Raw genomic sequence first — 13,012 nt, forward strand, 5'->3', positions numbered from 1 at the left:
TTCTTATGCTAAGTGCAAAGCAAAACAAACAAACAAACAAACAAACAAAAAGCCTTTATTGTGTTTGGATACATCAATATGCAAAATTATGTACAATATATGAGCATAGCAATAGTGCACTTTTCCTCATTTACATAGGGAGACCTAATGGTAGTTAAAGAAAGTTAGCTGAAGCTATTTTCTAACCAGTAAAATTCATACAAAATACACAGTCTTTTCAGGGTTTCCTCAAAAGCCTTGCTTCACAAAACACATATCTAATGATTACCAAGGTTGGAAAGCTCTCTGGCTTGACAGGAAACATGACTAATAGGCACGTATAGATGTCTCCTAATCCTGAGTTTCTGGATGTTGGTGGTCCACATCTTGTTTTTTCCATGCTCTGTTTTTGCCGCATATTCTCGCTTTAAATCAGCAACGGTTTTCTACATTTGATGTATTGTGATTTATCATCACAAGAAAGTGTGAAACACTGCTGACCTCAAATGACTCCTGTTCTTTGTAAGGTTCCTCACAGAGCACTTTATTACCTTATAGAATTTAAGTAAAAAACCCAGGCATGTGAATCTTAGCGAGTGGCGTTCAGACCGATATCTGTTGTGTTCCTTCCACAAGAGTGTGGAGCATTTCTGAACTACTTCCACGCTTACCGAGTGCTGTCCGCAGGACCACCGGTTTATCCGAACCACTGTCACTGCAGAGACAAAGCCAAATGAATGCCGAGAGGTGCCATGGAACACATGAACCTCCTCGTCAAAACTGCTTCTCTTCTCCCATACAAGTGTAGAGCCGTCCGCTTCGTTCATACCAGCCAGGTTACATACAGCCAGCAGACAGGAGCTCAGCAAAGCCTCATTCTCACAATACTGCAAAAGCACAGACAGCAGTCTGGGGACAGCTCCGAGCCTCAACAGCCTTTCCTGCTGCAGATCTGCACAGTAATCAAACACCAGTAAGCAAAAAAGTCTGTCTGCTCAAGCTCTACAATGCAGTAGTCAGAAAAATTCTAACTAACTATGATATTTGAAAAGAAAAACAAATCCCTCTCTTGGTGCATTGATGAAATACAGGAGCACTCAAGAGTCACCCAGAGACTCCTTTCAGTGGTCCAAATTTTTATGGGATACCTTTTTTTTGCAGTTTATCACAGCACAGACTCACTTCTTGAATATACAGTACCTGAAATGACTGGAACTATTCACACATTAATATCAGTAAGCAAACGTGGCATCTGGTTTATTTAGTGGAGCGTTCTGCCTGAAGTACACAATCTAATCCTAATAGGTTACAATTAATTAAAACATTACTGCTATCATATAAACAGCACTGTTCTCAGTTTTGAGTACAAGAGAATTGTGAGACTGAAAAATATGTTGCTATGAGAAACTTATTTTGATTCAATTAATCGATCAAACAACGGGGCACGGTGGCTTAGTGGTTATAGCACGTTCGTCTCACACCTCCAGGGTTGGGGGTTCGATTCCCGCCTCCGCCTTGTGTGTGTGGAGTTTGCATGTTCTCCCCGTGCCCCGGGTTTCCTCCGGGTACTCCGGTTTCCTCCCCCGCTCCAAAGACATGCATGGTAGGTTGATTGGCATCTCTGGAAAATCGTCCGTAGTGTGTGTGTGTGTGTGAGTGAATGAGTGTGTGTGTGTGCCCTGCGATCGGATGGCACTCCGTCCAGGGTGTATCCTGCCTTGATGCCCAATGACCCCATGGGATAGGCACAGGCTCCCCGTGACCCGAGGTACTTCGGATAAGTGGTAGAAAATGAATGAATGAATGATCAATCAAACAGATGTATGACTTTCAACGATAAATTGAAAATTAGCTTAAACAATAGTGACAATAAATCTGAAGAAGTAAAATCCACTGATATCTATAGCCCTTTAACTGCAGCTAAAGTAAAAGAAAGACTTTCATTTCTCTCATTGTATAAGGTCAAGAAATGAAAGATGCTTTGTATTTCAGCCTAAAACGCTGTTCAAGTAATTAAGCACCCTCACAGCTGTCACAGCAGATCCTCCCGATGGCTCGGCTAGTGTGCAGCAGTAGCTCCTGGTTCTCACTGAGCAGCAGAGTCAGAAGTGCAGATACAATTCCAGTTTCAAAGCAGCGGTCTCTGAAGCAGGCTGAGAGAAAACACCACAGGATGAACTAACAAAATGATTCCATTGTTTGAAACCTAAACTATATCCTCACATATGTATCACATCTTCGATTATTAAAGACAATCATTTTGGAATGAAGACAAAAATTTGTAACTTTCATTACATGTCATCATCATAACACATCGTTTTGTAGAATTTTTGTAAATAATTCAGTCAAATACACAGTAGTACATTTGGAAATAATCATGATATGTAATCCGTGTTAAACAAATCGACTCCCACATGGCAGAATTAGTGGTTGTGAAAACCCAACAGAAACATGTAAAGACATTTCTACCCCAGTTTCAACATGATCACCCCTGGCTCCCATAAAACTTCCAGGAGAATATGTGATTTACGTGTTAAAAGGTGGAGTAAAACCGCTTAAGACCTTTAGTGCTTTATTTACTCACTTCTCTCTCTAAATAATTTTGTGTTATTTTGTTATTTGTGTTACAAACGTTTATTGACGGAACTCACAAGGACCTTTAACCGTCCATTATAAGTGTTTTACTACAGTAGCAAACATTATTTTTTGCTGTGGTTATAACACATAGTTATAGTATGTACTACAATGAAGCAGATTATGTTGAAATCCATGGAAAAGAATGAAGGAATTAGCAATAATGGACAGACAAATTGCTGCTAAATTCTAATGGCATTCTATAATAACCATAACCATAGTCTGCTAGTGACTCATTTGTACTACATACTGTACGTAGGTGCCGGTACAAAGAACAGATAGTATAATTGCATGTCTTCTTTGTACCTTGAAAAAGAATGGGACAAGTCAAGCCATGCGAAAGGCTTGAAGGGAACGCAGAGCAGAGGATTCCCTTCAGGCTCTATCGTGGTGTGAACTTAACCTTTAGTAGGACAGGAGCATGGCACTCAACTGCTCTAACATAATCAGCTAATTTCACTGCAGTTTATACTATGATTTCTTGTTACACCTACTGCACAATATTCCAAATATGCATTACAGTATGTGTTTGAAGCACTAGTTCTCTGCTCACCCTCCCTGGAGAGCTCAGCCACCAGTCTGGCTGAGAGTACAGTGAGGGCACTTTTCCTCCTCAAGGCCTGAGCCAGGACCGGCAGAATGCCACTCTCTACCACCTGCTCAGCTATGCTGCTCTCTGATAGTGAAGCGCACGAACACACACACACACACACACACACGCACACAAACACTCAGTAAATCCGCAGGGATTATCAAGACCAACAGATTTCATTAGGATTTCTACACCAACACAAAGAAGAGGTTTAGTCATAAACCATGTTCCTCTACAACATATCAATCCTGTCAAACTATTCACACTTAACCTGAACAAACATGTGGAATTAAGGGCATGTCTGTATCATGTTTACACAGGTGCTGACATCCCCAAAAAGCTGGCCATCTGGCCGTTCCATGTAACGGCTAATCAGTTCTGTCACTCAACTCCTTGAACAGACACAAATGCAGATTAAAGTGTCTCTTTGTTTTCCAGATGGATCATAATTCCACCTTTAGGTTCTTGCACAACAAGTATTGTGCAAAGCAAACGTCATAACACACTCACATTTCAGCAATCTGTCTTTCGCAGATGCAATTAATAAGTAGTCTCCATTTTAAGGTTAACAAGTCATGAAGGAGATAATATGTGGGTCACTTACTCTTTTTTCCCATTGCAGTGAGCAGGGTTTCAATGTGAGGTTCAACTTCTTCTACAACCAGTTCTGTGGTGACACTGATAGCTCCCAAAGCAGCACTGAGTGAATCTGACAGAAAGAAATTTACAGATAAATCTATACTAATAGAGAAATATATATAAGCACCAAGTAAAAGTAGTTGATTTATATGGGTCGATATACTGTATACTGAATAAAATACATCATAATCTGCAAACATACAGGAGGTCCGAGAGCGATACTCACCCATGTTGTGCTGGGAAGATAGTACAGTACCTAAAAGTCCTCCTTTCCATGTGTGTTTGACAGAGTCTCAGAACAGGCCATAATCTGTGCTACACACAACATTAGAACAGGCATTCTGGTGACATCGGAGCTTATTCGATCTTCTCACTCACAAAAAGTAGTTTTTATCTTGGCCACTGTACATCCTGAAGTTCATCCTGGAAAAAGCGAGCGCTGCCATTCTGTTTGTAAGCTGCATTCGGTTCTTTTTCCATGTGGTTTCTTCTCTCAGTCCCTCCTCGCCTCATCTGTAATGCACTTTAAATCCTAAATCCTCTTAAAGCTTCCTGGCTGTTATATAGTCACCATGTTACTACCATGTTATACACAGTACATGATCAGGAAAAATAGTCATTTATAAATCTGCTTAAAAATAAAACTATGCATGTATATATATATATATATATATATATATATATATATATATAGAGAGAGAGAGAGAGAGAGAGAGAGAGAGAGAGAGAGAGAGTATATAGCCAACCATCACAAAGCCTTAACTAACTACCTAAATAACTAAACCAACAAACAAATCTAAGATAAGTGATTGACAAGATATCACAAAATGTGAAGGCAGCAAATAAATCTGTTTAAATAAAAATAAAAATCAAATAAATAAATAAAAAATGAACACACATATACACAGTCTGAATTCTTTTCTAAATACAAGCGATAGTATTTGGACTAAATTCCTACTAATTCCTCAAATATATATTGTAAGAATTAAAAAAATGCGTAGTGTAAAAATAAGACGATGATGGTGAAGATCTTAATGAAGAACAAGAAGTTTATTCCAGCATAGCTGTGACAAAATACATGACATACTTTGGGTTCATCAGAGTCAATAAGAACCCCGAGCAAATCCTGCTCAAGCATTTTATACTGTTTTCCCTTTTGGTAATTTAAATGAAGTTCTGCTTTGAATGTGTATTGAGTATAAGAACTGAATGTCTCCCAAATGGCTGGGCTACACCTTGCTGTCTAGCTGATGTCTTTAAATGTTAATCATGGTCACGTACACCTTGTCTTGGTATTGTTACAGTTATCAACCAAGTGGTCACTTTAAATGGTGATCGCGGCCACGTAGGCCTTGGCTTGGTATTGATATCAACCAAGTAATCACTTTAAATGGTACTCGCGGTGATCCTTAATGTCCTGCTGCCGTTCCCATATTTATAATTGAATAAAGTTTATACGTTTAGAGTCCTAAACGTATTACAGTACCTTATGATACTTCTTAGGAATGAGCTCTTTTTTAGATGTGTACCTTGGGGTGGAATTTGGGTGCAATTTCTGTAATTTCTTACAATATGTATAAATAAAAAGGAAAAGAAAGTATTTAAACATTTCCTAAATATCCCTCTTCATAACAAAGATGAGGTAATTAGTTGTGATGACAATATCTGGATGAACGCATTACATTTCAAAGATTTTTTTTTTATTCATATGAATCATGCGCAGCACTTCACAAAACATCAGTTCTTTCAGGATTACAGATCCTGTTTGTATACACTTGTTCTTCATTAAAAGCAAAACATGAGAAATCTACAAATAATACATATAAAAAAGCCTGTTCTTATTAAAACGTCTTGGATTATATAAACCACACACCCGTTCCTTAATGAGAACGTTTAGACACCCAGTGAATACAGGACATGTAGATGAAGACATTTAAACAAAATCTAAAAAATATAAAGCTAAATGTGCTTTAAGTCGACACTCAGCATGCACACAGTTTCACAGCACTACTATAAAGTGCTGGTGGTACTGAGGCCACTCGATATGGTCTCATATCCCACAGACACCAGAGTCAGTACACTACTCTCAATGTCTGTAGACTGTGGGACCTGTGGGTCAGCAGTGTCCAATCGCATCTGTTTGCCTTTCTTCCTGCCTCTTTTGGCTTTCTCTTTGGGTTTGCCGTCCTCCACGGCAGCCTTGGGTTTGCGTGTGCGTTTTCGGATCCTCCTGAGAGGTGGCTCGGGTTTGGGATCGGTGTTCCCCGAGAGGATACGGATCTGCCGGTCAATGACGGTATCGATGATGTCAAGCGCAACATCCATCACTCCATTTCCGAGGCCGTGTGTGACGTTGGAGAACAGGCGGCTGTTAATAGGGTCTTTGAAAACCTTCCGCATCTCTTCCAGATAATTCCTGGGAGACGAATCCCACAAATCATTCATTTTTCCAGCAATTTCCCAAAAGCAGTATCACAAGGACATATTAAAAACATTTTCAGCATGAAATAAGCAAAATCTAGTATTTCCAGATATCTGTAAAGAAATTTTTTAAATAGAGATTGCATACATTTTACCTTGTCTCAATAATTTTTGACCAGTGCTGAACCTGGTTCGTTTCTGGCAGTAACTGTTTTGCCATATTTTCATAATCCACATACTGTAAGGCAAAGTCCTTCATATCTTTACACAGTGCTGCGGTGTCACCTGTACAGAAAAAACAAAAAAATCAATTAAAATGTTTCAACATGAACTCAAGGCACGGCTAATTATTTAGGGTGTTATATAATGAACGTATGTTAATTATAAATGAAATATTCAATGCTAACTGCCTCAATCAGTGATCAAGTTATTAATATTAATTTGATTCATAGTTGTAATAGTGGAACCTTACCCTCGGTGAGTTTGGAGAAAGTACTAGATACTGCTGTGTTGGTGCTTGGTGACAAACCAAACACATTCAGTGATTCCAGGAGGGTTTTTTTACTGGCTGGACCCCTACTCACTCTAGTGTAGGCAGCCAGAGATCTAAGTGACATCTTCTCAGGGGGCTCCAACCTCCGTTTTACTTCCTCATAATAGATTTGGTACTTTCTGGCTTTTGAACTCTTCATGTTTGGATCGAGCAGAGAAGCGACCTCTGCAAAGGGGACCTGTAGTGATGATCTGGCACCATCCTGAGATGCTGCAACACTCTCGCTTTGTGATGAGCCTTGTGGAACATGGACTTGTGGTGGCCCATGGTTTTGAGACTGCATGTGACTTTGTGATTGTCCATGATTCTGAGGCTGCATGTGACTTTGTGATTGTCCATGATTCTGAGGCTGCATGTGACTCTGCGACTGGCCATGGCTTTGAGATTGTACATGACTCTGCGACTGGCCGTGGCTTTGAGATTGCACATGACTCTGCGACTGGCCATGGCTTTGAGATTGTACATGACTCTGCGACTGGCCATGGCTTTGAGATTGTACATGACTCTGCGACTGGCCATGGCTTTGAGATTGTACATGACTCTGCGACTGGCCATGGTTTTGAGATTGCATCTGCGACTGGCCATGGCTTTGAGACTGACCCCGTCCTTGACCATGACCGTGCATAGAAGCCTGAACTTGTGTTGCTATCTGAACTTGTGAAGAAATTGTATGTGGTACAGTTTGACATGTGACATCTTGCGGTATAACTTGTTGTGCAATAATCTGTGCAATATTGGGGGCCTGTGGAGGAGCCTGATACATGTTTATGATAGGATTCCCAACAGTCACATGAACCACCTCACTGTTTGGCGGACCAGCAGGCATGTGCATTCCAGAAGATGGATCCATTTGCAAAGTATATAGTGACAACCAAAGTTTTGCTTGGTTTCAGACAAAGTAGTTTTAAGTATTTTTGCCTCTTCTAGAATGACAGTAACTGGAACAGTCATTTAAAGGGCTTTTATTGCAGTGTGATCAAAAAATATGTCTGGATGACACTAGAAATAGAAAAGAAAATGTTAGTTTTACTACACTCGTGCCTATAATTCACTTTTACTTACTTTAACACAACTTAAGAAGTCGCGTGCGATAATAAAATCTGGGTTTTAGAAATCCAAAGAATCGAACAAGATCGGTCGTCTGTGTCGATTCATTCTTAGAGCCGACCCTTGATTCATATAGAATAAGAGAATCGGTTCTTTCCGGTATCGACTCCAAGCTCTACAGAACAGATAACTAGGCTTGTGGACATTCAGTAACTAATGAAATACTGAAACCCGAGCCGTCTATTAGACCAGTACATTTAGAGATCATACCGTAGCTGAACTACTTTATATGACAAAGCTGCTGAACAAACCGTGACAGGATATTTATTTCAATAACAAACATATTTTATTTAGGTAATACAAGGCCAGTTTGGGAGATTTTAAAGACACGGATAATCCAGTTGTTTTTTATGAACACTGCCTGAGCAGGCCAAAGCCTGTGTTGAGATGGGGGTCTTTTTGATATGTGATAGGGTCGTGTTTCCTCTAAACGACACAATCACGCATTTATTATGATTTATAACGCTAGATTTGAATTGGATGAAAGTTGCTGACAGTTTTGTTACTCACCGCGCTACTGTTAAAGTCCTATTTAAACGGCACTGATCCTGGAACAGTCCATCTCGAGCCGAACGAAGGCCTCCTTCTTCCCCGATAATGTTTCGGCGGGTTGCAAATCAGCAGACGAACCACTGTCGCCATAGCTGTTTGATTTCGTGCGGCCATTGGTTGGTGTTAATGTCAATCGAATTCCACGCGTACACCGTGTTGCTGAACACAACGCCAGTTGGGGCGAAAAGGGGCGGGACTTCCGGAGTTTTACGTGGTCCCATAACAAAGCTAGTGCGCCGACGTGGTGGTATTAGCTTTGTCAGTCTGACGGGAATCTGCTTTATTTCGCTTTATACCCCACTAAATAATTGTTACTTTAAGGTTATGTTTTTATTAAGGTCATTTTAAACCAAAATCATATTTTGTATATGTGTGTGTCAGATTGAATGTTATTTTTAACGTATATATTTTGCTGGTTGAGAATAAACAGTCTCAATATTCAGTGCTTCTGTATATCAATCAAGATCATGTATTCCCTTTGTTTTTATAAATGTTTACAATTGATACAAACCGCTAGATGGCGCCCTGTGATCGCTCTGTTTCTGTCTCTGTGTTTGTCTCTGTCTGTCTGTCTGTCTGTCTGTCTCTCTCTCTGTCTGTCTGTCTCTCTCTGTCTGTCTGTCTCTCTGTCTGTCTGTCTCACTGTCTCTGTCTGTCTGTCTCACTGTCTGTCTGTCTCTCTGTCTGTCTGTCTGTCTCTCTCTCTGTCTGTCTGTCTGTCTCACTGTCTGTCTCTCTGTCTGTCTGTCTCTCTCTCTCTCTGTCTGTATGTCTCTCTCGCTGTCTGTCTGTCTGTCTGTCTCTATTTGTCTGTCTGTCTGTCTCACTGTCTCTGTCTGTCTCTCTCTGTCTGTCTGTCTCTCTCTGTCTGTCTGTCTCTCTCTCTCTCTCTCTCTCTCTCTCTCTCTGTCTGAGGGTCAGGTGTAGATTTGCTAGAAAAACATAAATAAACACAACTTCAGCAATCTTGAAATATGCTGTTCTTGGCAGACTGATAAACAGGTCAGTGAATCCACTGCAATTCACGTTGGGTCAGGAGATGCACATGCGTGGAAATGTATGCATATCTGGAAACTCTGGAAAAGCAAGGAAAATAAACTTTATTTTTCTTTATTGATTGCTTAGACAGTATTGCAGATTGTCAAGCAAATCACAGATTTATATTTCGATGTGCTGTTATCATTTCCATAGTAACAGTACAGCAGATGATACCCATAATCTAATACTAATAAACATTTTTTTAAACAAATAAATATGTAGAATTGCTGAGATTGATAAAATTGCACACATTGTGTGTTAATGGCAGAACATTTACATTTATTGCCTTTGCCAGCCCTTTGTAGCACTGAATTAATGCTATTCTTTAAATTTTAACAAAGTTTTTATAGCTGCTATAATGTAAGTGTTAACAGGAATTTGGTTTGTGGATGTTCCACAATATTTCATGTGTTAAAAAGTTAAAATGTGCAACGTGCTGTCCACGAATAAATAAACAAATATAATTTTTAAATTGTTGTAGTATAAAAGCAGTAAAACACTTCTCCATATACCGTTATAGAAAAGTAATCAGTTTTAGGGTGGTGCTTAAATATATGTTGGTTAAAAAGAATCAGAAAATATTTGCAGTTTGTTGATAAAGTGTGATATAGATTATCTTTTTACAATTGTGTTTAGGAAAAGGACTAAACATTGTCATGACGACTGGAAATAAGTGCCATGCAAAAATTCATTCTGATGCTACAAATGTAAGAAATCTTTTATCTTTCCCCTGATATTTTCATTATTTAAGCACTCATGTCTATTTTGGACATCATGATTTGTTAAGGACATTAATGCAATGGTAATCGCATCATTGGGGAGATTAAAAGCAGAAAAAAAACCAAGTTGCCTCCTATGTTTTCCACAGCCCACCCCATTTCAAACACTATCACACGACAACATTCAGAGCCCCTGCGGCTACTGGTGATAAATGATCTGCCTCTCATCTGCATTCACACTCGGGACAGATGAGGATAATGAAAGCTATGGCACAAACATTTGTGCGACATTTGTACATTTTTACAAAAAGAGTTGATGTACTTACAAAAGCATGTTCATCCTTCTGTGAAAGTCAACATAAAACTGAGGTAAATTTGATCATAGTTTATGAATGTCTAGCTATAATTGTCATTTGCATATACAACCCAGGGGGGCATGGTGGCTTAGTGGTTAGCACATTCGCCTCACACCTCCAGGGTTGGGGGTTCGATTCCCGCCTCGGCCTTTTGTGTGTGGAGTTTGCATGTTCTCCTCGTGCCTCGGGGGTTTCCTCCGGATACTCCGGTTTCCTCCCCCGGTCCAAAGATATGCATGGTAGGGTGAGTGTGTGAGTGAATGAGAGTGTGTGTGCCCTGCGATGGGTTGACACTCCGTCCAGGGTGTATCCTGCCTTAATGCCCAATGACGCCTGAGATAGGCACAGGCTCCCCGTGACCCGAGAAGTTCGGATAAAGCGGTGGAAAATGAATGAATATACAACCCATTAGTCAATATGAATGAGCATGTGTGTTTGAAGTACTTATGTAATGTAATGCTTGTAATTATCGTATGTCTGCCCGAATAGCTTTGTCTGATTAGGTTTATATGCTTATAAGCCTCAATTTCATCCATTCTTCCGTGATGAAGGCTAGAACTGAGGTCAAAGCAAAAGCAGAAGACTCTCTCATTGGTTTCCATATCAACTCTGGGACTTCTTAGCTTTGGATGGAATTAGCATTGGCAGAAGGGGTTAATGGGACTGAACAGGTTCCTTTCTGGCCTGGAAGCAACCTGTTCACACCAGTCCTATATGTGGACGTCTACATGTTAGTGTGTACCTGCATGTTTGAGTCAAGAAAACTTTGATCCTGTGCACAAAGACTAAGAATATTAGCTGTGTTCCCTGTGGTATTAACTGATTCACAAAAGTGATTCAATACGGTTTTCCTGCTGCTTTATTTGAAATCTTTCAACATGTTTTACCTTTTAGCTTCCTTAAACTCCTGCTGGGTATTTTTTTGTGATTGTCACCACTGTACCGGCAGCACAAAGACTGTTGTGTCTGAATGGTCCTTAAATTTGCAATGAGAGTTAGTGAGGCTGCTAGCAATTTAACCATTGTGTTGCCATGACAACGGCAGTATCTGTAGAAAATGCAGAAGATTCTTTCTCCTCCACTGAAAGCAATGTTCGAGGGAGCAGATTGCTAAAACACAGAGGCACTGATGAGTGTATAATGCAGTATATTAGTGGAGAGGTCAAATGTGTGGGGGGATGAATGCATGATCTGAGAGAGGAATACAGTATATGCGTGGTGGTGTGGGAGAGCGGTTTCATTAATGGTCTTATATATGGGTTCCCAGCTGTTGTTTGTACCGTTACATGCCTGCATGCTATGTCACTTATTTGTAAATAGTACTAACTGAAATAATGTGCACAAGGTTTTTCTTTAATAACTAGAGAATTTGTGAAATCTATATAGCATTTTGTCCTGGGAGAGTTGCCTGTAAAGAATAACGGCACTGAGCCTCTAACAAAACTGGAAATGCTTGCAACGCGATTTTGGTCTATTAATCCATGCATAATGTTTTAAGTTATTTTATATTTATAAAGCTTTATATAGTACACAGTATATAGCTTTGTGCATGTGAACTTCTTTCTAATTGGTCATTTGTATCTCTTTGTCCATTTTGGTGTTGAAGCAGTTGTTTCAGAAATGCAATATCCACAAGGAACTTGTAAACGGCAATTATTAATTATTAATAATGATTCCTCTGATTAATTATATATTACTTATTTATTATATAATAATTTGAACGTACAATATTATAATAAAAAAGTAAATGATGTTTCTTCTGATGTTCCCTTCCGTTACCAACCCCCTTACCCCCTTGTGTTTGTGTGTGTGTGTGTGTGTGTGTGTGTGTGTGTGTGTGTGTGTGTGTGTGTGTGTGTGTGTGTGTGTGTGTGTGTGTGTGTGTGTGTGTGTTTGTGGTACATCTCAATGCTATTTTGGGTGCATGAGCTTATATATATCTATATCCTGATCTAGATTGTCCCAAATGCCTACTGTACCTCACTTGCGTTAAAAGATCTTTGCTTTTCTATGATAATGGATGACAAAGGGATTCTGAATGTGTGGAACCTCATATTTATACGAAAGAAAAAATCACTAAAAGCAACAGAGAATGTTTTTATATTGACACACTGTTGTCTTTGACAATGTCCTATAATGTCATATAAACAGAATCACATACGTTCCGACTTATTCATGTCTGCTTTTTGTATCCTACATCTGTTTGTTTGTCTGTTATTAAAAAGCTGGTCTGATCTGGTCAGGATGGATTTTTTTTTTCATGTGCAATTTATTGAATTGTGGGCTTAATGGAGTTAGAATCAGATATCATCCTGTCCTTAATAAGTACTGTTTTACTCTATGGACGTCAGAAAGGGAAGAATTGTCGAAAAAGAAATGAATTGTATAATCTTCAGAGGAAAGTAAGCTAGGCTCAACTAAT

At 39.5% G+C, this 13,012-nt stretch overlaps 2 protein-coding genes across 2 annotated transcripts; both read right to left on the reverse strand.

The window, feature by feature from the left end:
- Window positions 1-62: 62 nt before the first annotated feature.
- On the reverse strand, window positions 63-4,074 carry si:dkey-21e13.3 (uncharacterized protein LOC100150043 homolog). The gene is made up of 5 exons (XM_027140452.2): window positions 4,071-4,074; window positions 3,810-3,914; window positions 3,167-3,289; window positions 2,007-2,132; window positions 63-931 (listed from the first exon to the last, which is right to left on the reverse strand). Exons 1-5 carry the CDS (start codon window positions 4,072-4,074, stop codon window positions 453-455), a joined length of 837 nt encoding a protein of 278 aa, XP_026996253.2. The 3' UTR covers window positions 63-452.
- Window positions 4,075-4,875: 801 nt separating this feature from the next.
- Window positions 4,876-8,676, reverse strand: si:ch73-127m5.2 (uncharacterized protein LOC561202 homolog). Its single transcript, XM_047817795.1, has 4 exons — window positions 8,436-8,676; window positions 6,738-7,817; window positions 6,421-6,550; window positions 4,876-6,260 (listed from the first exon to the last, which is right to left on the reverse strand). Exons 2-4 carry the CDS (start codon window positions 7,666-7,668, stop codon window positions 5,855-5,857), a joined length of 1,467 nt encoding a protein of 488 aa, XP_047673751.1. The 5' UTR covers window positions 7,669-7,817; window positions 8,436-8,676; the 3' UTR covers window positions 4,876-5,854.
- Window positions 8,677-13,012: the final 4,336 nt, after the last annotated feature.

Source organism: Tachysurus fulvidraco, chromosome 8, assembly GCF_022655615.1.
Source record: "Tachysurus fulvidraco isolate hzauxx_2018 chromosome 8, HZAU_PFXX_2.0, whole genome shotgun sequence".
NCBI classification, from domain to species: domain Eukaryota; kingdom Metazoa; phylum Chordata; class Actinopteri; order Siluriformes; family Bagridae; genus Tachysurus; species Tachysurus fulvidraco.

Excerpts from the sequence above, each read along its gene's own strand:
- si:dkey-21e13.3 (XM_027140452.2), bottom strand. Across the intron at positions 2,133-3,166 it reads GGCTGAGCTCTCCAGGGAGG|CCTGCTTCAGAGACCGCTGC; the intron begins GTGAGCAGAGAA and ends GTTTTCTCTCAG. Across the intron at positions 932-2,006 it reads GAGGATCTGCTGTGACAGCT|ATCTGCAGCAGGAAAGGCTG; the intron begins GTGAGGGTGCTT and ends ATTACTGTGCAG.
- si:ch73-127m5.2 (XM_047817795.1), bottom strand. The coding sequence starts at position 7,668 with ATGGATCCATCTTCTGGAATGCACATGCCTGCTGGTCCGCCAAACAGT. Across the intron at positions 6,551-6,737 it reads TTTCTCCAAACTCACCGAGG|GTGACACCGCAGCACTGTGT; the intron begins GTAAGGTTCCAC and ends TTTTCTGTACAG. Across the intron at positions 6,261-6,420 it reads TCAAAAATTATTGAGACAAG|GAATTATCTGGAAGAGATGC; the intron begins GTAAAATGTATG and ends TTCGTCTCCCAG.